Here is a 27,228-nt window from a genome sequence, read left to right on the forward strand (position 1 = left end):
TGTTGGAGCTAGGAACACTTGCATTTAGTTAGATACTACTGCTCTGTTGGAGCTAGGAACACTTGCATTTAGTTAGATACTACTGCACTGTTGGAGCTAGGAACACTTGCATTTAGTTAGATACTACTGCTCTGTTGGAGCTAGGAACACTTGCATTTCGCTACACCCGCAATAACATCTGCTAAATATGTGGATGAGGCCAATAAAATTTGATTTGATTTATTGTTGCTGGACTCCAGAAAGAGTAGCTGCTGCCTAGTGGGGATCCTTAATAAATACAAAATAATACAAATCTAGCCCAATTCTAGGCACCTGCATTGTAGTGTACCTTGGTCCCTCTAAGAGGCAGGAAGTGCTGGCAGTGGTGATCTGGGTCCTCAGAGAGCTAGGCAGGGCATTTATTTTTATGATGACTGCGACAGAGATGTTGCTTAGAACACACTGTATCGTTCAAACAGCTCATTGCATGGATGGTTTTAGAGGGCACCCTGAAGCACACACAGGTGTGGATTACCTTGTATGCTATAGCATTTCAAGTAGCATACAGTTGCAATGGAGGTTGAGATTTCCCAGGGATCCACTACATTTGCAATGATAGGAATAAAGATTTATGTTAATGAATAAATAGTAGTAATATAGTTGCCACCCGAAGAGGCAATACATTTTTTTCATTTTAGTGCTTGCTTCAGTGTAATGTATAGCCTAATAAAAAATGCTATGAATTATGCATTACTGCCTACTGATGCTTTACACAGCATTAATAAGAAGGCTACTAGCTCTTCAGTATGGGCCATTCTACTGTCAATGTTTGTCTATGGAGATTGCCAGCAACGGTTGTGGCTGAAATAGCCAAATCCACTCATTTGAAGTGTATCTTATAATGCGCTGGGGTTGTGTTTCCAGAAAAGCTAAAGAAGGCTCTCTTTGCTCTTTGGTTTGATGCCCGTTGAGTGTGGACAGAGACATTTGAGTTCATACAATGCCTTTAGGATTGTTGGGTATGTTGGCAACCTTCATGTGGTATGCTTAAAAAGGAAAGTCAAATGCATAAAGTAAACTCTGTTAAATCAATTCAAGTTAAATGTACACTATGCAGCATGCTATCAATGTTACCATATTTTTCATATTTAATTCTACAGAATTGACAGACTTCCACAAAGGTGCTTGCAGGTGGAAATGTTTCACAACATACCTTTTAATATAAATTTAGTTGTCAACCGTCAAAACATACTTTTTTGTCATAAGTAGCCTCCTCATACTTAGTTATGATACTTCCCAAGATGTATGTGGAAGTAGACCACTGACAAACGAGAAACGAAGATGGAAAGGGAAAGGACAGTCATGGAGTTGGCAACATCAACCACTAGAGAGCAGCATTGTTATGGACATAGCACCCACATTTTTTATTTTGATCTGGGAGAGCGAAATATGTCAGCATTTTGCTAAATTGGTTCAACTAGGGAAGCGGAACCCTGAATTTCTAAGATATGGGAAATGTAATCATAAGTGGAAACTCAGTCCTCCAGAGAGCAACAACCTTAGTTTCATTATGAAACAGGAAATTATTTGAATAATATCACTAATTTCCCTTTTCAATGAATGGATTTTTCTGCAATGTCTGCCTTTCTGGGATCTATTCAATATCAAGGATTTTCAAAGAACCCTGACATTGCTGTAAGACAAATAGACTAAGTATGCAAGTTGCAAGGACAAGTGTTCACATTCATATGCTTTCCAGGGTTATGTGTTATAGGAAGGGAGTCTATGTTTTGAGAAACTCTTTCAGTCTGAGATATTAATATTCCCTACAGGTTTTGATCTCGGGGGCCAAGTGGCCATTGGTATCTCTCATTGGAACAGTCCATTCCCTCCCAGAGGTCACCCCCTGTGTGACAGTCCTGATGGGGTTCGCTCCGAGGCCTCCGCTGCCGCAGCCCAGCAACTCCCTGAGTACCAAGAGCCAGTGTCCTGTCCTGCCTCCCTGTCAATCAACCCTATATCCTCCCACTGCAGCGCCAGCCAGGAGACCATCAGCGATAGCAGCACAAGTAAGGTTTCACTTTTCAACTTTGAACCCTGAGTTCATTCTAATCTCAGCTCTGTGGTTTGGTCACAAAAAATCCCGTCTAGAAACGGCTTATCCTGCCCAAGCTCAGAACCTTTGGCATGACTGTAATCAGTGTAGATGGCAGTAGTGAGAGCCATCTGGAGATGTATACTGAACAAAAATATAAATGCAACAATATCAATGATTTTATTGAGTTATTAATTTGAAATAAATTCATTAGGCCCTAATCTATGGATTTCACATGACTGGGCAGGGGTGCAGCCATGGTTGGGCCTGGGAGGGCATAGGCCCACCCACTGGGGAGCGAGGTCCAGCCAATCAGAATTTGTTTTTCCCCACAAAAGGGCTATATTACAGACAGAAATACTCTTCAGTATCATCAGCTGTCCAGGTGGCTGGTCTGATGATCCCGCAGGTGAAGAAGCCGGATGTGGAGGTCCTGGGCTTGTGTGGTTGCACGTGGTCTGCGGTTGAGAGGGCAGTTGGACGTACTGCCATATTCTCAGCAATGTTGGAGGTGGTTTATGGTAGAGAACTGAACAGCTCTGGTGCACATTCCTGCTGTCAGCATGCCAATTGCACGCTCCCTCAAACCTTGAGACATCTGTGGCATTCTGTTGTGAGACAAAACTGCACATTTTAGAGTGGCCTTTTATTGTCCCAGCACAAGGTGCACCTGTGTAATGATCATGCTGTTTAATCAGCTTCTTGATATGCCACACCTGTCACGTGGATTAATTATCTTGGCAAAGGAGAAATGCTCACCAATAGGGATGTAAACAAATTTGTGCACAACATTTGAGAGGAATAATATTTTTGTGTGTATGGAAAATTCCGGGGATCTTTTATTTCAGCTCATGAAACATCGGATCAACACTTTACATGTTATGTTTAAATATTTGTTCAGGATAGATGTGCTGATTCAAGTGATAATGAGAGTAGTGTCTGTGCTTTTTGGAGTTAGGCCAGTACAGTGTTTATCAGTGCCAATGGTGATGAGTTATATCGAGTCATTCTGTTGGTTCTGAGATTCACAGAAGAGAGTATCCTGGAATCACATTATAGTATGAACACACCTGGATCGTTCCATGTCATTTCAGCAAGCCATGACACCCACTATCTCAGATTGTTCTGAAATTATTTCTGTAGTTAGAAACAGATAAAATGTCCTGCAACATTATTTTGTTGAAATATACTTTGTTGAAATAGAATTTGATCTCTGAGAAATTAAGCTAATTGATTGCACCCAAATTGGCAATTTTTAATTTAAAGGATTCATATAATACTCAAATAAATTGGCGTGGGGTGTTGGTGGTCCGTGAGTGACTTTTAACAATTTCTCTGGATTCCTCATGTCTAACTCATTGTTAGAAAAAAGTTTGGTCCAAATTGGATGTTTGGCACTATATTTATTGAATATTATATGAATCCTATACATTTAAAATCGCCAATTTGGGTGCAATCAATTAGCTTAATATATCAACAAAATAATGTTGCAGGAATGCTAATCTTTTTGAGGTGGAACAACCAACCGCTGACCTTTTTGAAATAATATGTGGATGTTTCCACCTTATTGGTTGACTGTGAATCCAATATTTGAAATACCATACTGTACATCACAAAACCTAACCAAACACATGCACACACAGTGTATTTCTGGTTAGCACCAGTGGTGGAAAAAGTACCCAATTGTGATACTTAAGTAAAAGTATAGATACCTTAATAGGAAGTTACTCAAGTATAGATTAGTCACCCAATAAAATACTACTTGAGTCAAAGTATTTAGTTCTAAAAATACTTAATTTCTTATGGCTACAGGGGCAGTATTGAGTAGCTTGGATGAAAGGTGCCCAGAGTAAACTGCCTGCTCATCAGTCCCAGTTGATAATATATGCATATTGTTATTTGTATTGGATAGAAAACACTCTGAAGTTTCTAAAACTGTTTGAAGTATGTCTGTGAGTATAACAGAACTCATAGGGCAGGCAAAAACCTGAGAAGAAATCCAAACAGGAAGTGGGAAATCTGAGGTTGGTCGATTTTCAACCCAGCCCCTATTGAATAAACAGTGGGATATTGGTTATGTTGCACTTCCTAAGGCTTCCACTAGATGTCAGCCGTCTTTAGAAACTTGTTTGAGGATTCTACTGTGAGGTGGGACCGAATGAGAGAGGAATGAGTCAGAGGCCTGCCAGCAGTCACGCGCTGGTCACACGCATTTCACATGAGGTATCTGCGTTCCTTTGCTTTTCTGAAGACAAAGAAATACTCCGGTTAGGATATTTTTAACATAAAACTTCAATAATATTCCAAAGATTGATTCCATACATCGTTTGACATGTTTCTACGAACAGTAACGGAACTTTTTGACATTTCGTCTGCAACTAGGGAACGCGCTTCATGACTTTGGATTTGTTTACCAAACGTGCTAACAAAAGTAGCTCTTTGGACAAAAATGATGGACATTATCGAACAAATCAAACATTTCATGTGGAACTGGGATTCCTGGGAGTGCATTCTGATTAAGATCATCAAAGGTAAGTGAACATTTATAATGTTATTTCTGATTTATGTTGACTCCAACATGGCGGATATCTCTATTTGTTTTCTGAGCGCCGTTCTCAGATTATTACATGGTTTGCTTTTTCCGTAAAGCTTTTTTTAAATCTGACACAGCGGTTGCATTAAGGAGAAGTGTATCTATATTTCCATGTCTAACAATTATATTTTCATCAATATTTATAATGAGTATTTCTGTAAACTGATGTGGCTCTATGCAATATCACCGGATGTTTTTGGAACTAGTGAACATAACGCTCCAATGTATACTGCGATTTTTTTTATATGCACTTTATCGAACAAAACATACATGTATTGTGTAACGTGAAGTCCTAAGAGTGTCATCTGATGAAGATCCTCAAAGGTTAGTGATTAATTGTATCTCCATTTGTGCTTTTTGTGACTCCTCTCTTTGGCTGGAAAATGGCTGTGTTTTTCTGTGGCTTGGCTCTGACCTAACATAATCGTTTGTGCTGCTTTCGCTGTAAAGCCTATTTGAAATTGGACACTTTGGTGGTATTAACAGCAAGATTACCTTTAAAATGGTATAAGATACATGTATGTTTGAGGAATTTTAATTATGAGATTTCTGTTGTTTGAATTTGGCGCTCTGCACTTTCACTGGCTGTTGTCATATCAATCCCGTTGACGGGATTGCAGCCCTAAGAAGTATTTATATCACAAGTAAATGTAATTGCTAAAATATGCTTAAGTATCAAAAGCACTCTTCAAATTCCTTATATTAAGCAAACCAGACAGCACCATTTTGTTTTACAAATGTACAGATACCCGGGGGCACCCTCCAACACTCAGACATTACTTACAAATGATGCACTTTGTGTTTATTGAGTCTGCCAGATCAGAGGCAGTAGGGATGACCACATGTTCTCTTGATAAGTGTGTGAATTTGACAATTTTCCTGTCCTGCTAAGCATTCAAAATGTAACGAGTACTTTGGGTATTAGGGAAAATGTATGGAGTAAAATGTACATTATTTTCATTAGGAATGTAGTGAAGTGAAAGTAGAAGTTGACAAAAAATAAATAGTCAATTGCAGATACCCCAAAAAAAGTCTTAAGTAGAACTTTAAAGTATTTTTAATTAAGTACTTTACACCACGGGTTAGCAGACTGTGTTCCAGTTGGATCCTGCCTGAAAACAAATAGTTAAAATAGTGTTACTAACATGGTAAAGCGCACAACAGACTTTTGAAAACACACTTTTGGAAAGCAGCCAGCTATTATATATGTAGGGTTTGTTTCATTTGCAGTAGCGTGACACTCGCTCTGAGTGTTGCATGCAAGTAGGGAAACTAATGGTAGAATTTTCTAAGGGATTGCTCCTTTAAAATATACACACTACACAACAATTATGTATTTGTGTGTGTGTGTGTGTGTGTGTGTGTGTGCATGTGTGTGAGGTGCTGGCTTTAAAAAACACATTAACACCCAGAGCAGCAGCAACTGTCATTCCTTTGATCAACAACCACACTGATAGAGCCAGCCCTGCTCCGATTGGCTACCCTCAAAGCTCCTCTCCCACGGATTGGCTGATGGGGATAACTGATTAAGAATACTGATTGTCTGCAGCGCTCTTGCTCTCCCCCTCGCTCTCTCCCTCCCTCTGCATAAACATTCTGCTTGTATTTTTCCCTGAGAGAGGATCTAAGCTGGTCTGCATCTGTTTCTTCCTGAGCTGTGCCTCGTGCCAGCTGGACAGAGGTTTATATAATCTGAGGGATGTTTTGGGGATGAGCAGAGTGTTTGTGTCTGTATGTGAGGGAGCTCAGAAGCTAGAGCAGAGCACCGCGGTGCTCGGGAGTGGAGGTAAACATGGGGAATGCAGCTGATTGCCTCTGCAGAAGGTCCTTTTCCATTTCCCCTGCGGGGAGTAGAGGAGCCAAGTTTAGCTAGTGTAGCGCTTGCGGAGCCTCCACTGGGTCGGCCCCCGAGCTGTCGTCCTCTCCTCCTGTTACTCTTTGAGAGGTTGAAGCTCTCTCCCTCTCCACCTCGCATGGTGAGTGCTGCAGGCAACTTGTTTTAGACCCACAGCAGTGTCCCCCCCCCCCTCCCCTCTGTAGTGGTTTTGCTGCAGTAATCTCTCTCTCTCTCTCTCTCTGTCGCTCTCGCCCCCCCCCCCCCTCTATTTCGATCTCTCTCTTTCTCTGTCCCTCACTCATATGCTATGACCCACATGTACTCTTCTTTTACTGTCTATCAACTCTGTTCTCTTTTCACACTGTTGTGTTCCTGAACCGTACAGTCATTTGACCTTCACACGCGCATACACACACACACACTCTCTCCCTTTTTCTCCCATCTCTCCTTAGCTCCCGTTCCCCCCTTCTCTCTCTTTCTCCCTCTCTCTCTCCCGTATCGCCCTCCCTCCCACACAGTTTCACTCTGAGGGTTGTAAATGAGCTGTGTGTCCTAGGTGTAACACTCCTCCATTATGCATGGTTCAGGGAAGGAGATGTGGGTCAGAGCTCTGTTGCCCATCTGGCAGGCGTGAAACAGCCATTGTGTTGCCCCGGGGCCTGACAGAGCTGGAGGTCTGTTGTCCCCTGACTGTGCTGGTGTAGTGGTCCAGAACCCCTCCTCTGTCTTCCTGATACCTGGTCCTGAGGGCAACTCCTCCCCCTTTTTATTTTCCGCTCACTTACCCAACCAGCTAGCCTACTGTGAGCTGTCATGCTAAGGCAAGGTTATGTCATATGAACTGAGGAGGCGCTAGCGATCTCATTGGAGAATAATTTTTCGCACTGACAATCATCAGTGGTTGTGATTCAGGGTTACAAATCAACTAGCAATACTGTTATACTGTAGCATTTTTCATTCAATTCAAAAGTAATTTTCGCTGCATAACTACCAGTTCATGCACTTTGTTGCAAAACATCTTAATATTCAACAAAGGTTTTATTGTACCCAATAACTATTTCCGCTAACTAGCTATTTGAAAGGCAACTGAAACTACATTGCTTCTAACTTTGACTATTGATTTGAACCCTACTTCTGATTTTAAATATTCTCATGTCGCCTAGATTGTTGGTTAATCGGTGTGTCTGACTGGGGATCATGCAACATTTGCTGTTGTCTGTCCTGTTCAACAGTTTTAGATTGCTTGTAGATTCCATGATGAATATATTGTGTAGGTGGTCTAGTTTTTGACGAGTTCACCATTTCCAGACATTCAGATCCAAAAATGGGCGTCCATCCCAAAATATCTCGGTGCTCTGTCTGTTTTCCTCTGCTGCCAAGGCTGAGGTGACCTCACCAGTAGCTTATGTTACAAATGAGTGGTGATTCCATATGAAACCAGGACAAAGAAATACCATGATTTTGGGGGGATTTTCACAATTTTATTCATTTAATTTTTTTGGGGGGGAGCATTGTTGACATATTTGACATTTGTATCAAAGTGTAATTGAGAAATAATTAATTAGAGTTGGCATATTTATTGCATTTTGTCCTGGTTTCGTATGGAATCACTCAAATGCTGGTGTGACAGAGAGTCTTATAATGATACAGATCTAATGAGTGCCGACTGTTTAAGCCATAGAATTACATACAGAATCAATGTGAAAGAAATATTCTGAATCAATACTAACAATCTCTTTTTCATCATGTAAAAGGTGACATTTATGTGAATGACAAACAAAATGTGGGATGCAGCCAGCAAAGCCACTACACAACACAACGCTAAATAATACATTAATTGCACTGTAAAGGTGACAAACGGTGCCCACAAACTGTTAGGGTTAAAGCTGTCCCAATAGCAGAGTCCCAACACCTTACCACTGCTACACCTGGCTGTCAGCTGAGCCTTGTCTGGCAACGAAGAAAGTTAACTCAGCCTCATTTACTGCCATTTAAAAAAACATAGCTGATATGGATGACTTGCTTAAACAAATGTGGTTGCTACTGACAATTGAGATGTACAAACTATGGCATAAGAGGACGACAAGCAGATAAGAGGCAATCTGTCATTTCGATTAAGACATTAATGAGCGAGCGACGACGGACGTAGTCAATATAACTATTTGTTCAGCACTTTTGAAATGTACAGCGACAGAATTCAGAACATGGGCCGTTCTTACAGTGTACTCCCTGTACAACAAGTCAGAACCGTAGGATAAATAAAGGGGGCACATAAACAGACAATGAAAGCTCTTACAATATTCAATTATTACATTTCTCTAAAACAGGTTATAGGCTACCTGTGCACCACCAAGTTAGAACAGTAGGCAAAATTAAGAGGTGAAAATAGACCAAATTATTAGGGTGAGGCACATTAAACACTGTTTGGGTCTTTGCGTGTCAAAAATATACACGTCATATAACACTATTTGACGCATTAAATAAGCTTTTAATTTGACACGTCAAATAACACAATTCTATTACAGAATGTTGTGTGTGATGAATTTGCATGTGCAAGCCAAGCGCCACCACTACTATCAGTAGCACTGTCAAAACTGTACAAAAAAAGTTAGCAAGTAACCACACACCTGCCACAAATGATGTGTTTACAATGCCACATTGGTGAAAATTAACCAAGTGATTAGGGTGAGGCACATGGGCTACTAACAGCTTACTACACAACATACACTTAGTATTACATTCTTAGCTACAGTATACATATCTCCCTGGCATATTACATAATTTATCCAGCAGCATACAAAACATTTTTGGACTCACTTTGTGAAGGTGGCGCGGAGGTACTTTGTGGCAAATTTTGTCATCAAACTTTGTCAACAAAGTCTGGCATTCTCTGGATGTATGGTGAGAACTCTGGAAAACCACAGCCACTCCATTGAATAGCAGGCTAGGGGTTGCTTTGCAATGTTGCAGTCAGCCACTGATTCCTTACAAACCACTCATTGTTGTATTTGCGATTTCCAACTGGTTGTGTAATCTTTATGTCCAATGGCCGATGAGCACTGATACATTTTATCTATAATTTCTCTTCATTATTTCTCTTCATATGACGAGGATAAAAAATTATTTGCCAGTAGATTGTTGACTTGATTCATGGGGATGACTTGCTAGCCAATACTTTGAAAGTAGGATGTTGACATGATCAGTCCATTCAAAGCTACTGTACATATAACGTGATTTGATGTCATTCTATCTGTGGCCAATGATCTTGAGACTTGTAAATATAACTCTATGGCAGGACCCTAAGGGCTGAAATTTTGGATGTCTACTCTTACTAAGGACTTAAACTTGGCGATGACATATTGTCCCCATGATTGATTGAACACTGAGCCAATCACGTCGAAATGCTTCTATTTTCTGCTGGCTCGCCCCACCACCACAGTAAGCACTGAGCTGGGCTGAAACACCTGCATTTTGGAGCTGCCTCACTCAAGAAAACAAAAAGAGACCATGCTTGTTGCCACTGTAGCTAAATCATGTTAGCTACATGGTGCAGCTTTACTCACAGATTAGCAAATAAAGTCACCTAAGAATCACTGTAGTCCCATGTTACATTTCCTGAGTATAATTTCATTACATCCACTGAATGTAACTTCATACTTTGCTTTGCTGTCTGCTAACTCCATTGCATCTTGGTAATGTTCCCCATCCCTGGAGGAATAAAACATATTTTTCCCTCCGTGACTCGATCACTAACTTAATAACACCCATATTAACGTGCCAATAACTTAATAACTTGTCAAGTAAGACTGCTTCCTGTTCATGTGCAGAGGCCATGAGCCACTGTTGTTGCTATCTGGGATCCTTGGAACTTCCCTGCCCTTACTCTAACCATTAATCGTCAGAGTTGGGAAATCCCAAGGATCCCATTTAGACTTTACCCATGAGCCACTCTATTTGTCCTGTAATTAGCTGCTGATGTGATGCAGCACACCTGAATGTGATGTACTTCTTATTATCAATCAGAAGTTTCTGATACTACTATTCAGTGAAAAGGAGAATTATGTGTTTTGTGACTGTACAATGGTTCTTTGTGGAAAACTACTTAAACCAACTAGCTTAGCCTGAACATCCTCCTGAGATAGCTAGCATAGCAACATGCTGGCACCAACTTGGCCTCCACTGTTATGGCATGGATTACCACATGACAATTGGCATTTTGTGTGTGTACCTTCGGTCAGGATTTTGGCCGATATGCTCATTGAGTCTGCTCTGTGACTGTTTGACTCTGTGTAAATCAGTTTGGGTTTTGTGCATTCAGTGTCTCTAAACAAGTTGTGTGTGCATGTGTGTGTGGCTCACTTGGTAGAGCTTGGCGCTTGCAACGCCAGGGTTGTGGGTTTGATTCCCAGGGGGGACCAGTATTGGAAAAGTATGAAAATATATGCTCTAACTACTGTATGTTTTTCTGGATAAGAGCATCTACTAAATTACTAAAATGTGTGTGTGCTGCTGCCCAGTGGTCACTCAGAGGCAACAAAAACACTGTTGTTAATTATTGATTGGCTTTAGGTTTCTCTATGGACACCTAGGCTTCTATGCTTATATCATATCTTATCATCCAACATAAATCAACCAAATGGTCTATTAGTAGGCCAATCATCTTGTCATGTTCAATATTTATAATTTTCCAGGGTCTAATCTACTGACTAGTTAATATAAATCATGTAAAGTATATCTTAAATGTAAAGTGGTTTTCTCAATGTTGTGATTTATGCTTAATCTTGAACTTAGAGGGTACTGTGGTAGTTGTGGTAACAGCACGATATATCCTTGTGTTTGGAAGTAGCAGGTCATTTGGATTTTGATTGGCACAGATGGAATTTTAAAGTGTGCAAATGATATGCTTTGATGTGTGAATTCAGACCGGCAGAGCTGCGTTAGACAACTCTTTCAAATGTGATGGAATCATTCGATTTCTATAGTGCCCTGGCTTTTATCACTCACATCTCCTCTGGGGCTGCAGTAACCTCTACTCACGCTATAAAATACCTCCTAGCAGCTGATGGCTGAGTGAAACGTTTATTACAACTGAAGTCATTGAGGGAACCAGCCCATCGATTTCATCCAGGAAGAAAGAGTTTGTGGTGGTTTTATTACCTGCTGTTATTTCAATACCTCAGCCACTGCGGGAAGGGCGTGAGCGTTGAGCGTTCTCCCTCGCACTCCTTCTCTGTATGTCTGGGGCTCAGCAGAAATTCTGCTGAGTCGCGGAGCTGTCACAAAGGGAAATTCAGCGTTCAGACCAGCGACGACCTTCCCCAGAGCCCAGGCTCGTCAGATGGACGTGTGGGTCGCAGACCTCTTCAGAGGGGTTGTTGTTAACCTACTCACTAGGCCATGTTAGATAATGGCTCCTCAGCGGGCGCACAGGATCACTTCAGGGAACACAATTTATTTGTCTGATCAATTGCATTAGTATCAACAACAAAAATTCGCAAACAATATACCTCAGTGTTTGTATTGCTTATTTTATACAGTATTTTTTGCTAATCTTTATTAAGGGTGTCAATCATCTCAGACACGACTGTATAGCCATAGATATATCTCTACATCTTATTTGTGGGCACTGTAAAGCTTACTCATGATTTGCATGTCTGTATAATAGGGATTGGAGGGGTGCATTATTTTGGGACAATATTATATCAATATTTGACACAAAGTATTTTTTTAAATGTTGCTACTATAGGTAGCGTTAGCTAGCGCTATCGGCTGTGACGCCAACCTGCGCCAAAACTCAGGTATTTACATCTATAGCTTGTTCTCCATCTTCTTTTTAAATAGTAAGCCAACATGGTTTCAGCACTTTTATTTCCCTGACTGATCAAAACTAGTTTTGTCATGGCTGGCGCTCGTCTGTCTGCAGCAGACATGGTGAGCAATATGTTTGAAACATCGAATCACAATCAAATCACAGTATCGAATCGCATATAGAATCACCATACATGTAGAATCGTGAGATTCGCCATACATTATCATGTCAGAACCTAAGTATGGAGATGATAACGTCGTATCGTGAACTCCCTGGCAATTCCCAGCACTACTATATAAGGCCCTGGATTCACCTATCTCCCATTTCCTAACCAACAGAGGTTGTCTTTTGAAGGTTTGATAAGGTCTCAAACGTTACAACGTAAATGTTCCAGCTCCCTTACTGTTAGGTTATTTTTATTTTAAAGAACCTTTATTTAACTATGTGGGTTTTATTTAACTTTATTTACTGAGCTCTGATAATAAACCTTTCACCCTCTTTTCTGTCATCTCTGTTTTTCACTAAATGTGGGGCCTCAGATATGATGAATTCTCTCCCTCTCCTCTCTGTCTCTCACTGTCTTTCTCCGACTGTCTCTGTCTCTCTCTCACTGTCTCGCTCTCACTGTCTCACTCTGTCTCTTTTTTCTCTCTCACTCGGTCCCTCTCTCTCTCTCTCTATCTATCTCCCAGGTGTGAGTATCTCTCTACATGGGGCTGAGCTCCAGTGGCAGAGCCCCCACAGACGCAGAGTTCTGCGGGCCCCGGCCCCTGGGGTTGAGGCTGCGGATTTCTCCTTCCCCCCCAACAGGTCGCCAGTCAGAATGGAGGTGTCCTTGGCTGGGGCTCCTGATTCCCCCAGCACACAGGATAACGTGCCACCCCACGGTAAGCCATTTGGCACCTCCTTAGTTAAAGGGGTACCTCAACCAAATAGCATTACCATAATGTAACTGTTGTGCAGCATCTTTTTAAAGAGCAACTTTTATGAGACAAAAAAACTTTTGTGAAGTTGATTTCTGAGTGGTAGTCATGCACTTCAGTAAATGTTTTTGTTAGATTAAGTGAGTTAGGAAGTAATCTAGGTGTTCACAGAATCAACAACATATTGAGGGTTTGATAAGTGACACTGGGTTTTCTGCTGATGTTCTATCCAGTTTTGAAGGATGTGAAGTTGTTAATGGAGAGTTTGGAGGGGCTGAGCACTCCGTCCAAAGATGGCGACTCGACCCTGCTCGACCCCGGGACCAGTAGCATCCTGGACGACAACACCAGGACTGACCCGGAACCAGAGGTGAGAGGTCAATTACAGGTGTGTCCATAAAGCACGTATGGTCATTGTGGGTTGGAGCTGGCTGCTGTCAGTGTTATTCTTATCCTCCTTGGGGGAACTGTAAAGAAGTTTAGTCTTCTTAGGGTGAGCTCATTGGTTTCTTACTACGGTAGTGTGATATATAACCCTTGGAAGGGCATATTTAGATATTATGCTTATGAGCAAAGCACTTTAGCTCAACCGCCTCTGTAAATGTTAAGCAGTGCTAATGGTAAAATATATTAAAGTCACTTTGGGTCAAAACAACCTTATAGTGGTTACTTCCTTCCTCTGTTTCTCTCCCCAGGTAGGGAGAAGTAGGTCCAGTGGCTTGTGCTTCAGCGATGGCAAGTGCCACATCGACTACATCCTGGTTTACAGGAAGTCTGGTCCACAGTCGGAGAAGAGGGAAATATTTGAGCGCAACATCCGGGCCGAGGGCTTGCAGATGGAGAAGGAGGCGAGTACTACGTAGTATTACAGTAACAGAGTATTACAGTAACAGTATATTATAGTATGACAGTATTACAATAGTCACTGAAGCTCTGCCTGTCACTCATAAACCAACACAAATGTGCTGATGGCAAGTTTCACCCTCAATCCTGTTTAGAAGGAGCAGGGAAGCAATTGTGCTGAGTGTGTGTGTGTGCTTTTGCATGTGTGTGAGTGGCTGACGCCTAGTGTGCTGACGCAGTAACATCAAGGTCATTATGTGGAGCATTCAAAGAGAATATGCCTCTTCTCTCTTTTAACATCATCATTTGCTTCTCTCCTGCATGGAGATGCTTTGTTATTTTTAGGTCCTGCGAGGGTAGCTTTTTCTTTTACCTACTGTATAGTCAGACTGCTTATGATGACAGCAAGATGCAAGGTAGAATTCTTCTGGAAATGATCAGAGAATGCTTTACTGACTATATAACTGTGCTACTGGGATTTTGAAGAAATCAAACACACATAGTTTGGTATCTTTTAAAGATCCTAGTAAAAACTATTTCGCGGCCATGACAGCGAATGTCTGTTAACTGTTCTGAGATCAGTCACAGGAAATTGATGTCACAGGAAATGATGAGAGAGAAAAGAAAATCAATATTTCAACTGTCCCTTTCCTCTTTATGCCCAATTATGAAGTCCATAAACCTCTCTACTGAAGCTGGATACATGTGTGGCAACATGATTTAGAATAGAAGCATTTTTATTTAAAACATTAGATTTTATATTATTCAAATGTTTTTATGTGCTAAGAAACTCTTCTAAGAAATAGTATCAACAGGATATAATACTTCTAATGCTGGGTCTTTTCCCCTCAAACAGTTGTCTGTGTGCAACAGTGATGTGATCTTCCTGAAGCTGCATGCTCCCTGGGAGGTGCTGTGTCGCTACGCAGAGCTTATGAACATTCGGATGCCATTCAGGTGGGGAGATGAACACACAGCCTCTGTAGTTCCGGACACTCACACACATAAATCACATCGACAGACAGGCTCCCACCACCACACACATTGCCTGCCTGCCTGCCTGCCTGTCTCTCTCTCTCTCTCTCTCTCTCTCTCTCTCTCTCTCTCTCTCTCTCTCTCTCTCTCTCTCTCTCTCTCTCTCTCTCTCTCTCTCTCTCTCTCTCTCTCTCTCTCTCTCTCTCTCTCTCTCTCTCTCTCTCTCTCTCTCTCACTCTCACTCTCACTCTCTTTCGATCTGTCTCTCTCTCTCTCTCACTGACTCTCTTTCGATCTGTCTCTCTCTCTCTCTCTCTCTCTCTCTCTCTCTCTCACTGACTCTCTCTCGATCTGTCTCTCTCTCTCTCTCTCTCATACTATGAATCTACAGTTATTTGCAATGCACTTTTATTAGGTAGAATGGTGAGGCCTCTAGAGGGGTCAGATTCTAACACGTGTTCCCGAGGCATAAGTGACCTAGACTGCTAGACCGCCCAGGCCACTGCAATGCATTAATGCACTGAGATTTTTTATAGTTTAATAGTTGATAATGTTGTGGGGGTTTTCAGGAGGAAAATCTATTACATGCATCGACGGTACAAGTTCATGAGTAGGTGAGTGCTAATTGATTTATTGATTGAATTTTGGGGCACAACACTAATGTTAATGCTCTCTGGCTGTGTGTGATGTGTGATTTTTGGAGGTCTTTCTGTCACCATCCAGGATGGAGAAGAGAATCAACAGATTTCGAGGATGGCTGCCTCGCAAACCCATGAAGTTTGACAACAACACCCTTCCTGACCTGGAGGAGAATGAAAGCTTTACCGCCCCCTTCAGTCGCTCCAGAATACATCAGTGAGTGTGTGTGTGTGTGTGTGTGTGTGTCCACCACCAGTCTGGTATATGTTTTTTCCTTACTAACACAAAAGGTGAAGATGAATCAATGTCTTCCATCTTTAAACCACAATTCTTAGTTTTAGGGTACCACATTTTTGCAATGTAAACAAATGAACTAAATTTCCTTGTCATCAGGCCAAAATGGTGTGCTTTTCAAAAGCTCAATAAATGGAACGATCTAGAAGAAATATGATCTAGGATCCTTTCTGTATCTATATTATGTTCCAGTTTCACCATTCACAACAAAGACACGTTCTTCAACAACGCCACCAGGAGTCGCATCGTCCATCATATCTTGCAAAGGGTCAAATATGAGGAGGGCAAAGACAAAATGGGTGAGATTGTCATCATCATCATCTAACACAGTTACAAATGGCCTCTGGTTAATACATTTACATTGTAGTCATTTAGCAGACACTCTTATCCAGAGAGACTTGCATGAGCAATTAGGGTTAAGTGCCTTGCTCAAGGGTACATTGACAGATTTTTCACCTAGTCGGCTCAGGGATTCGAATCAGCAACCTTTCGGTTACTGGCCCAACACTCCTAACCGCTAGGCTACCTGGCACCTCTCCAAGTAGTACAAGTCCACTGCTAGATGTGTCCCACGTTTGAGATACAGCATGTCTCTGGTGTGTAGAGTTATTGACGGTGTCTTCATGTTCTTGTTTATGCTCCAGGGCTGAATCGTCTTTTGAGCAATAGTTCATACGAAGCAGCTTTTCCCCTTCATGAGGTAATGCACTGACACTTCACACATTGGCTTGGCAGAGAAATATCACGTGTAGGGTCTTCATTTGAGCCAGTTCGCTACAGCAGGAAAATGATCCTGCGGCAACCGGGAATGTGAATTATGTGGTTTATAGGTAATTTACATTTTTGTAAGGGTTGATACATTTTTCGTTAGGGCAAGTCAAGTCTGATATTTCAAAGTGGAAATGACAAACTTTAGAAGCATTTTTAAAACTCAAATACACTACAAGTTTGCATTTCCTGTCAGCAACAAAGAGTGATCAAATTAAGATCCTACATCTGTAGTTATGATGGTACATTACGTGTGTGTGTGTGTGTGTGTGTGTGTGTTAACAGGGGAGCTACAGAAGTAAGAACTCCATCCGGACGCATGGGGCAGAGAACCACAGACACTTGCTGTATGAATGCTGGGCCTGGTGGGGTGTGTGGTACAAGTACCAGCCACTGGACCTCATAAGGTACAACACTGTGTTAACACTCCTGCTCTAGAAGGACATCACGGGTCTAATACAATGTATTATCTGCACCTTGCAGGTTGTCCCTAGATCCTGCAAGCAATACAACTTCACCAGCCACATGTATTAAAGCCACATGAATTAATCAATGAAGGAGTGAATTTACTAGATCATTGAAAACGTATGAAGCCACAACATCATTGCAATGGTGGTACATAATAATCTGTTTGTTGATGTTTGTCTCCTGACGGTGTTGTCAGGCGGTACTTCGGGGAGAAAATTGGTCTCTATTTTGCCTGGCTGGGTTGGTACACTGGGATGCTGTTCCCTGCGGCGCTGGTTGGGCTCATGGTCTTCCTCTACGGCTGGTTCACCCTAGACCACTGCCAGGTCAGGTAATGTAAGCTCACCTAATACTCATTGGTCTTCTTTAATTAGGTTTTCCCTCATTGTTTTATCTTAGTATTTTATCCTTCACTGTTTGGTCTTGTGTTCTTCCACTAGAAAAAATACCAAACGAACGCATGCTTTACACTGGTGTAAATTTGGCCTTAGTCTGGTAGAAGTCTATTACCAATGCTATCAATGCCTTAGTCGTGTGGCACCACTGACACAGGCTGATAAATGCATTAAGAATTGATGAGTGTATGGAACCAGGCTAAAGGTTGTCTGTGATTCTCCAGTAAAGAAATCTGCCAGGCCACTGACATCATCATGTGCCCCATATGTGACGAGTACTGCCCCTACCTGAGACTCTCAGACAGCTGCATCTATGCCAAGGTGACTTCCGTACTACCATGTTAAACTTTTGCCCCAGACTGAGCACTGCTGACAAACATCAGGGCAGTTGTGGCTAATTCTGATCCTGGAGAGCCACTGGGTGTGATTCAAATGATTAACTAATAATGGTCATAAATTTAGACCACAATTATTTTGCGTTAGAGCTGGGCTGAAACAAAAGCCTGCGTACACTGCAGCTCTCCAGGAACAGTGATTTTGTCATACTTTTTAGAAAAATATTGCATTTTTTGACAAACATTTACTCCAGAGCTATGCCACAGTAACATAAGTTTAACACATTTAGCAAGGTAACCTTTTTACTTGACATTTTTGTCATTTAGCAGACGCTCTTATCCAGAGCGACTTGCAGTAGTGAATGCATACATTTTCATACTGGTCCCTCATGGGAATCAAACCCACTACCCTTGCGTTTCAAACGTCATGCTCTACCAACTGAGCTTACACGGGACTACTTTGGGAGCTTGCTCTGGAAAATGTCTAACGAACAGCCCTCCTTTGTAATCTTTATTTACAAATGTGACTACTGTATGTTTGTACTGAATTCATGTTTTCAGAAATCATTTCTCTAAGCAATTGCTATTGATCTGTTTCTTGGCTTTAGGTCACCCATCTTTTTGACAACGGAGCAACAGTTTTCTTTGCTGTATTCATGGCTGTGTGGGGTGAGTTTTTATCATTTAGTATAAATATTATAGGTTCAATTTAAAACAAATCTTATTTTATTGTAAAATAAAGTTTAAGAATTAACTCACTTAACAGTTTAATGGGTCAGGATTCCATGCACACTATATTGAAGTTACATTATTTACAGTGAAGTGTTACAAGGTCCTCCTCAGCATTGCACAAGATCCCAGGCAAAAGGTGTATAGGGAGAGTTAGTGCAGGGCCCAGCCTCCTCATCGTCATAGCAGCAGGGTCTAGGCAGGGAGGATTCAGCCACTTCTACGTCATAACGACAGTATGCCGGTGGTTTCAGACTCTTCAAGTCCTCTGGAAGTTGAATGATGGAGGAAGGGACTGAAACATATGGAATACAGGTGTTATTAACATTGCCTCCTGTTTAGTCGAATGAAAGGTCACATTTCAACCTGCTTAACTTTTGTTTTCAGAATGTAGTGCGATCGAAAGTGCACAGTGGTTTTGATAAAACAAAAACAAAAGTTTTTGTCAAACTACATATTTGCCTTGGTCAGTTCATGGATCACTGCACTGTGTCAAGGCAACATCCCTGGAATAGACCTACCTGTTGTGAGGAGCTTCCCCGTAGAGGGCAGGTTTTTAAGAGCCTGCTTTAGCCTCGTGTCAAAACTCCAGCACTTCAGCAGGCAGAACACAGCTAGGTAGAACTGCAGGCCAAAGGCCAACAGAAGCGCCAGCCAAATGAAGACCTGGGTGGCTGTGTGAGAAGAAAGGTGGGGAAAAAGAGTTAGGGGGAGAGAGTGAGTGAGATAAAGGAAGAGAGCAAAGCTGGTAGACTGACATGGAGGAAGGGATGATCAAATGTCTACAGTTTATCCAAAATGTCCCTGTGGAAATGGACCCAGATTAGACCAAGCACCTCTGGACAAGCGCTCCTAATGGCCAGGGCCAAGCCCTCTGGACAAGCGCTCCTAATGGCCAGGGCCAAGCACCTCTGGACAAGCGCTCCTAATGGCCAGGGCCAAGCACCTCTGGACAAGCGCTCCTAATGGCCAGGGCCAAGCACCTCTGGACAAGCGCTCCTAATGGCCAGGGCCAAGCACCTCTGGACAAGCGCTCCTAATGGCCAGGGCCAAGCCCTCTGGACAAGCGCTCCTAATGGCCAGGGCCAAGCACCTCTGGACAAGCGCTCCTAATGGCCAGGGCCAAGCACCTCTGGACAAGCGCTCCTAATGGCCAGGGCCAAGCACCTCTGGACAAGCGCTCCTAATGGACAGGGCCAAGCACCTCTGGACAAGCGCTCCTAATGGACAGGGCCAAGCACCTCTGGACAAGCGCTCCTAATGGCCAGGGCCAAGCCCTCTGGACAAGCGCTCCTAATGGCCAGGGCCAAGCCCTCTGGACAAGCGCTCCTAATGGCCAGGGCCAAGCCCTCTGGACAAGCGCTCCTAATGGCCAGGGCCAAGCCCTCTGGACAAGCGCTCCTAATGGCCAGGGCCAAGCCCTCTGGACAAGCGCTCCTAATGGCCAGGGCCAAGCACCACTGGACAAGCGCTCCTAATGGCCAGGGCCACGCACCTCTGGACAAGCGCTCCTAATGGCCAGGGCCACGCACCTCTGGACAAGCGCTCCTAATGGCCAGGGCCAAGCCCTTTGGACAAGCGCTCCTAATGGCCAGGGCCAAGCCCTCTGGACAAGAGCTCCTAATGGCCAGGGCCAAGCCCTCTGGACAAGAGCTCCTAATGGCCAGGGCCAAGCCCTCTGGACAAGAGCTCCTAATGGCCAGGGCCAAGCCCTCTGGACAAGAGCTCCTAATGGCCAGGGCCAAGCCCTCTGGACAAGAGCTCCTAATGGCCAGGGCCAAGCCCTCTGGACAAGAGCTCCTAATGGCCAGGGCCAAGCCCTCTGGACAAGAGCTCCTAATGGCCAGGGCCAAGCCGTCTGGACAAGAGCTCCTAATGGCCAGGGCCAAGCCGTCTGGACAAGAGCTCCTAATGGCCAGGGCCAAGCCCTCTGGACAAGAGCTCCTAATGGCCAGGGCCAAGCCCTCTGGACAAGCGCTCCTAATGGCCAGGGCCAAGCCCTCTGGACAAGCGCTCCTAATGGCCAGGGCCAAGCCCTCTGGACAAGAGCTCCTAATGGCCAGGGCCAAGCCCTCTGGACAAGAGCTCATAATGGCCAGGGCCAAGCCCTTTGTAACGTATAGCACAGTAACCATACAGAAGTTGTAGATTGTAACCAGTGTGGTGGAAAAAGGCAGTCCGATCTCAATATAAAAAGCTTTGGGAAAACCAATTTGACTCGCTATTTGTTCTCCACAGACATTTTATACAGACCAAGGATGGGTTGGGTGTTTCACATGCCCTTCAAATGAGTCCCGTACTTCTACTTATCACCACAGATAGTGGACCTTGAGAAAGACCAATCATATCAAGGACATATCCACTCCCCCATACATCCTTGGATAACAAGAACCATGAAATATTGACATGAAATTAGAACAGGGCAGTTTAGAAACAGTTCTAAAACAGACTGGTTATATTACATATCAGGGAACAGAACAACCTTAAAGACAAGACGAAGAACAGGATGGCCTGTTTCTAACAGGTCATATAAGATTACAAATCGAATTTACTCTTCCACACCAGTCCTCTTCCATCTGTATTCCAGAAATGTACACAATTGAACAATAGGCATGAACTATGGCTACACTGTAGATACCGGACTGTAAACTGCCCAAACACTAATCCATATTACCAGTCCTCTCTATTTTCCAGATAGTTCAAATGAGAAATACAAGTTGTGTATCTTCTATTCTTCTCAGAGAGCTTGGTAACTTCCAAATCTCAGGCAGTGAGCGCTGCCAGACTGTGACTCATATTAGACTCATTCAAATAGCTGTAGTTCTTAGTTTTTCAATTATTGATTGCACTGCAAATTCAGACATTGTCTTCAGGGCTAATGGAAACCACTCTAATAAATGTCCCTGTCGTTCATCTTTTATGGTGAGCAATTTATGGTATAGAGGGATTTAACTTCAACATACATTGGATCGGGTATTCATTAAACACTACATATAATACTGTACTGTAAGTCAACTATTTAGATTCAGTTTAACCAAGAAGAATGAATTAACCAACACACACAATGGAGCAATAGTCCAAGGTGCATTCTAGGCCATTTTCACCTGGAAATATAGCACTTGATTTATATGAGTGTGTCACCACAACGAATGTGATTCACTCACCCGCCATTGGCTTAGGTTCTGTGTCCCAGACCCAGACGTCTGGCTGGGAAAGGTCCAGAGAGAAGCTGTCATTCTGGGGATGGCCCATCGATCACCTCCTTTACACAGGACCAGGGCCTATCTAGACAAGACGGAGACATTAGCATGTAGTGTTAACCACAGTTTGCTTTAGATAACATTTTGGATTTGACAGAGGCTGTCATAATTCTTTCATAACAGTTTGTGACAGTAGGGTATGCATGTTTCTTCAGTGTAAGTTAGTACCTATGGTTACTGATTGCATACTTCTTCATGAGTCATGATTTTGTCATACTGTTTAAAATGGTCACGTGTTGATCAGTGGTCGTTGGTGATGGCTTTACGTAGGCTTCATGTGGTCGTTGGTGATGGCTTTACGTAGGCTTCATGTGGTCGTTGGTGATGGCTTTACGTAGGCTTCATGTGGCCGTTGGTGATGGCTTTACGTAGGCTTCATGTGGCCGTTGGTGATGGCTTTACGTAGGCTTCATGTGGCCGTTGGTGATGGCTTTACGTAGGCTTCATGTGGCCGTTGGTGATGGCTTTACGTAGGCTTCATGTGGCCGTTGGTGATGGCTTTACGTAGGCTTCATGTGGCCGTTGGTGATGGCTTTACGTAGGCTTCATGTGGCCGTTGGTGATGGCTTTACGTAGGCTTCATGTGGCCGTTGGTGATGGCTTTACGTAGGCTTCATGTGGCCGTTGGTGATGGCTTTACGTAGGCTTCATGTGGCCGTTGGTGATGGCTTTACGTAGGCTTCATGTGGCCGTTGGTGATGGCTTTACGTAGGCTTCATGTGGCCGTTGGTGATGGCTTTACGTAGGCTTCATGTGGCCGTTGGTGATGGCTTTACGTAGGCTTCATGTGGCCGTTGGTGATGGCTTTACGTAGGCTTCATGTGGCCGTTGGTGATGGCTTTACGTAGGCTTCATGTGGCCGTTGGTGATGGCTTTACGTAGGCTTCATGTGGCCGTTGGTGATGGCTTTACGTAGGCTTCATGTGGCCGTTGGTGATGGCTTTACGTAGGCTTCATGTGGCCGTTGGTGATGGCTTTACGTAGGCTTCATGTGGCCGTTGGTGATGGCTTTACGTAGGCTTCATGTGGCCGTTGGTGATGGCTTTACGTAGGCTTCATGTGGCCGTTGGTGATGGCTTTACGTAGGCTTCATGTGGCCGTTGGTGATGGCTTTACGTAGGCTTCATGTGGCCGTTGGTGATGGCTTTACGTAGGCTTCATGTGGCCGTTGGTGATGGCTTTACGTAGGCTTCATGTGGCCGTTGGTGATGGCTTTACGTAGGCTTCATGTGGCCGTTGGTGATGGCTTTACGTAGGCTTCATGTGGCCGTTGGTGATGGCTTTACGTAGGCTTCATGTGGCCGTTGGTGATGGCTTTACGTAGGCTTCATGTGGCCGTTGGTGATGGCTTTACGTAGGCTTCATGTGGCCGTTGGTGATGGCTTACGTACGTAGGCTTCATGTGGCCGTTGGTGATGGCTTTACGTAGGCTTCATGTGGCCGTTGGTGATGGCTTTACGTAGGCTTCATGTGGCCGTTGGTGATGGCTTTACGTAGGCTTCATGTGGCCGTTGGTGATGGCTTTACGTAGGCTTCATGTGGCCGTTGGTGATGGCTTTACGTAGGCTTCATGTGGCCGTTGGTGATGGCTTTACGTAGGCTTCATGTGGCCGTTGGTGATGGCTTTACGTAGGCTTCATGTGGCCGTTGGTGATGGCTTTACGTAGGCTTCATGTGGCCGTTGGTGATGGCTTTACGTAGGCTTCATGTGGCCGTTGGTGATGGCTTTACGTAGGCTTCATGTGGCCGTTGGTGATGGCTTTACGTAGGCTTCATGTGGCCGTTGGTGATGGCTTTACGTAGGCTTCATGTGGCCGTTGGTGATGGCTTTACGTAGGCTTCATGTGGCCGTTGGTGATGGCTTTACGTAGGCTTCATGTGGCCGTTGGTGATGGCTTTACGTAGGCTTCATGTGGCCGTTGGTGATGGCTTTACGTAGGCTTCATGTGGCCGTTGGTGATGGCTTTACGTAGGCTTCATGTGGCCGTTGGTGATGGCTTTACGTAGGCTTCATGTGGCCGTTGGTGATGGCTTTACGTAGGCTTCATGTGGCCGTTGGTGATGGCTTTACGTAGGCTTCATGTGGCCGTTGGTGATGGCTTTACGTAGGCTTCATGTGGCCGTTGGTGATGGCTTTACGTAGGCTTCATGTGGCCGTTGGTGATGGCTTTACGTAGGCTTCATGTGGCCGTTGGTGATGGCTTTACGTAGGCTTCATGTGGCCGTTGGTGATGGCTTTACGTAGGCTTCATGTGGCCGTTGGTGATGGCTTTACGTAGGCTTCATGTGGCCGTTGGTGATGGCTTTACGTAGGCTTCATGTGGCCGTTGGTGATGGCTTTACGTAGGCTTCATGTGGCCGTTGGTGATGGCTTTACGTAGGCTTCATGTGGCCGTTGGTGATGGCTTTACGTAGGCTTCATGTGGCCGTTGGTGATGGCTTTACGTAGGCTTCATGTGGCCGTTGGTGATGGCTTTACGTAGGCTTCATGTGGTCGTTGGTGATGGCTTTACGTAGGCTTCATGTGGTCGTTGGTGATGGCTTTACGTAGGCTTCATGTGTACTTCAAGCTGGACTCCAGCGGTGAAACTGCCACATCCGTTTGCGATATTACAACAACAAAGACTTTACTTCAAACAACTAATTGTTTTTCCCTCGGGCATCATTGCACACACCAGAGAACTGCAGAGTATGTACTACGATGTACTTTTACCACGATGCTGGATGCTCATTTCCTCAAAACAATATCAAATGCGGGTGGGGTGTCCAGTGATGCCGTTTCACCTATCGCGGATCACTTCCCTAATGTGTTATCTAACTTGTTATCTAATGTGTTAGCGAGGCTCATGGTATAGGTTAATGTGGTCAAATGCAGGCCATTGTTACTCTAAATCTCCACAATTCATCATTCTCTTGAGTGCAATGTCTACTAAAAATATTTGTTTTATCTAACCCTGCCTTTAATCAGTCACAAATTGGCAATGTTATCTCCTTGCTACAAAGGTACAGTACTTCAAAGGTCAAATTTATTGCGTGAACTGTGCTTCACTCAAATGCATACAACAAAGTAGATCAGCTGAAAACGTTAAACAGTTGTTGCTAGAGCAAATTATGGAAAATCTACAAGTGATAAACAACCTAACTGCATTCAGTGCTCATTCAACTGGTAGATTCTAAGAATTTTCTGTAGTGCAATTATATTCACGTTTACATTTTAGTCTTTTATCTGACACACTTATAATCATGTAGGTGCATACCAGTGGAACCACAGCTATAACATGACAATAAAGCAAAACATTTGGAATTAATCGAGGCTATATAACTGCATATGTCCTAAGATACTTGATACTGCATAGTTCCTCAACTGGTGGCCTGTGGACCGAATTTGGCCCGCGGGTGGATTTATTTGGCACCCAAAGTTCTGAGCAAAACAATGTTGGGGGGGATTTTGTTGGACAGAAAAGACTGTAAAAAAAAAGAACAGTTAATCAGCTAGAAGTTTTTTTAAATTTAAGGAATCTGTTCCCAAGTATTTCCACGCATAATAGAGAGACACGACTTGATCATATACTAATGCAAGCAAGGTTTTAAATGATTATGTTTTAGTCAAACATCTGTTTGGACCGTCTTTTTGCAGTCTACAATTTATTTCTAATTATGTTCTGATCCCCTGACGATCCGCTCAAGAAAAAAATTGGCCCAAGGCTGAATCTAGTTGAGGATTCCTGCAATACAGTATCGTTGGACTGCCAGTAAATAAGTATACAACTCAGCCTACCTGGGTTTGTCTGGAGAGCAGGGGATCTTGCTGCAGGGCCTTGCTGTTGTCCAACACTGACTATTTCTTGGCATTCACCTACAGTAGAATACCCATTGAAATCACTTCATTAACATTCCTCTGAAGTGTGCTCCTCTGAAGTGAGCTCCCCTGCTGCTATCGCTGCAGAAACATGCCTTTCCACCAAAAGAGACCGCTAGTCACTGGCCGGCCTCATGGAACTGTCTGGAACTACTAAAACATGTGCCTTTCCATTCAGAGCTACTAGTTAAACTGAACTTAGTCCAGCCTCTGCTCTGATTGTCAAGTGACACACTGGTAAACAGATTTGGATGGGTTACCCATTGCCAAGGACTTTGTTCAGGAGAACCTACCCTCTCTCTCCAGTGCTTTAAAGGCAGCAGAGGCTTGTTGGTGAAATGACCTATTGCACAGTGTCTGTCCTAAATAGCTAAAATAGTGAATTATTTTTGACAACTGTAACAGTATGAATTCTGGCACCCAACAACTGTGCTGCAAAATAATTGTATTATCTGTGTAATGAATACTCAGGGAGAAAAAGGTGTAGATTTACTCACAGGTGTTTACTTCACCTTTGCAGAAGGCAGGAATCATGGTCACACACTGGTAAAGGCAAACAGGCAGGTAAATCAAAACTAGGACTGAAGGCTATAACTGGTTCTCACAAACGAGCTAGGAAAAGGCTTAGTAGAGTCCAAACGAACAATACCTCACAAAGCCACAAACAGAATGAACTGAACTAAATAAGGAGCTGATGAGACCAGGTGAGTAACTAACACAGGTGAAATCAATGAACAAAAATGAAAGACGGGGCTATGTTCAAGAACACAAAGAAACAGGGCAACGTTCAAGAACACAACAAAACAGAACACAAGGTTGACTAAGAAAATAAATACAGAACCTTACAATCTGAATGTGGAGAACTACTTGAAGTGATAATTGAATAATTTTGAGTCATGCAAAACAACCTTCCTTCAACTAAGAAAGTGATGGTTGAATTTAAATGGTTCCTGTTTTTGGGAGCAATGCAAGAGATGGTTGAATTTAAATTATTCTGTTTGTAACACATTGCCAACATTGTTTTATAGCTTGAACACAAGTGTACATATTTGTCCCACATTCAATAAGACACATACTCACCAAGCCATAACAACCCTCAAACACTAACCTGGTTGTGTATTTTAGCAACCGTGTTTCTCGAGTTCTGGAAGAGGCGGCGAGCGGTCCTTGCATATGACTGGGACCTAATTGACTGGGAGGAAGAGGAGGTAAATATACTTTCATTATGATCAGCATCATCAAATTAGAAATCATCTCCCAGGCATAACATGTGTTTGTGTTGCAAGAAGATCTTTTCAGATTTTTTTTTTTTTAATACATTTCTTAAAAGATTTTAACAATCATGAAGGTCCTAGGGACATTCCACTTTGCCATATTACAAAAGGAAGCATTGCCTTGAGATTCCCATTCGGGTTATGACCCATTCG

At 43.2% G+C, this 27,228-nt stretch overlaps 1 protein-coding gene across 5 annotated transcripts in view; it reads left to right on the forward strand.

Moving 5' to 3' along the window:
• LOC109896266 (anoctamin-4) overlaps positions 1-27,228 on the forward strand; it is a 50,216-nt gene that overhangs the window by 11,253 nt on the left and 11,735 nt on the right. For 4 of the 5 annotated variants that reach the window (XM_031797688.1, XM_031797689.1, XM_031797690.1 and 1 more), the window contains 14 exons: positions 1,812-2,048; positions 13,006-13,200; positions 13,470-13,606; positions 13,932-14,084; positions 14,936-15,036; positions 15,624-15,668; positions 15,778-15,909; positions 16,180-16,286; positions 16,632-16,687; positions 17,041-17,162; positions 17,420-17,554; positions 17,843-17,939; positions 18,562-18,622; positions 26,927-27,009. In XM_031797688.1, the coding sequence (XP_031653548.1) occupies positions 1,812-2,048; positions 13,006-13,200; positions 13,470-13,606; positions 13,932-14,084; positions 14,936-15,036; positions 15,624-15,668; positions 15,778-15,909; positions 16,180-16,286; positions 16,632-16,687; positions 17,041-17,162; positions 17,420-17,554; positions 17,843-17,939; positions 18,562-18,622; positions 26,927-27,009 (1,661 nt within the window). Of the gene's footprint in view, positions 1-1,811; positions 2,049-6,267; positions 6,644-13,005; positions 13,201-13,469; positions 13,607-13,931; positions 14,085-14,935; positions 15,037-15,623; positions 15,669-15,777; positions 15,910-16,179; positions 16,287-16,631; positions 16,688-17,040; positions 17,163-17,419; positions 17,555-17,842; positions 17,940-18,561; positions 18,623-26,926; positions 27,010-27,228 lie in introns of those variants that run through there. The other variant, XM_031797693.1, reaches the window with a different exon arrangement.

The sequence above is a fragment of the Oncorhynchus kisutch genome, linkage group LG19, assembly GCF_002021735.2.
Source record: "Oncorhynchus kisutch isolate 150728-3 linkage group LG19, Okis_V2, whole genome shotgun sequence".
NCBI classification, from domain to species: domain Eukaryota; kingdom Metazoa; phylum Chordata; class Actinopteri; order Salmoniformes; family Salmonidae; genus Oncorhynchus; species Oncorhynchus kisutch.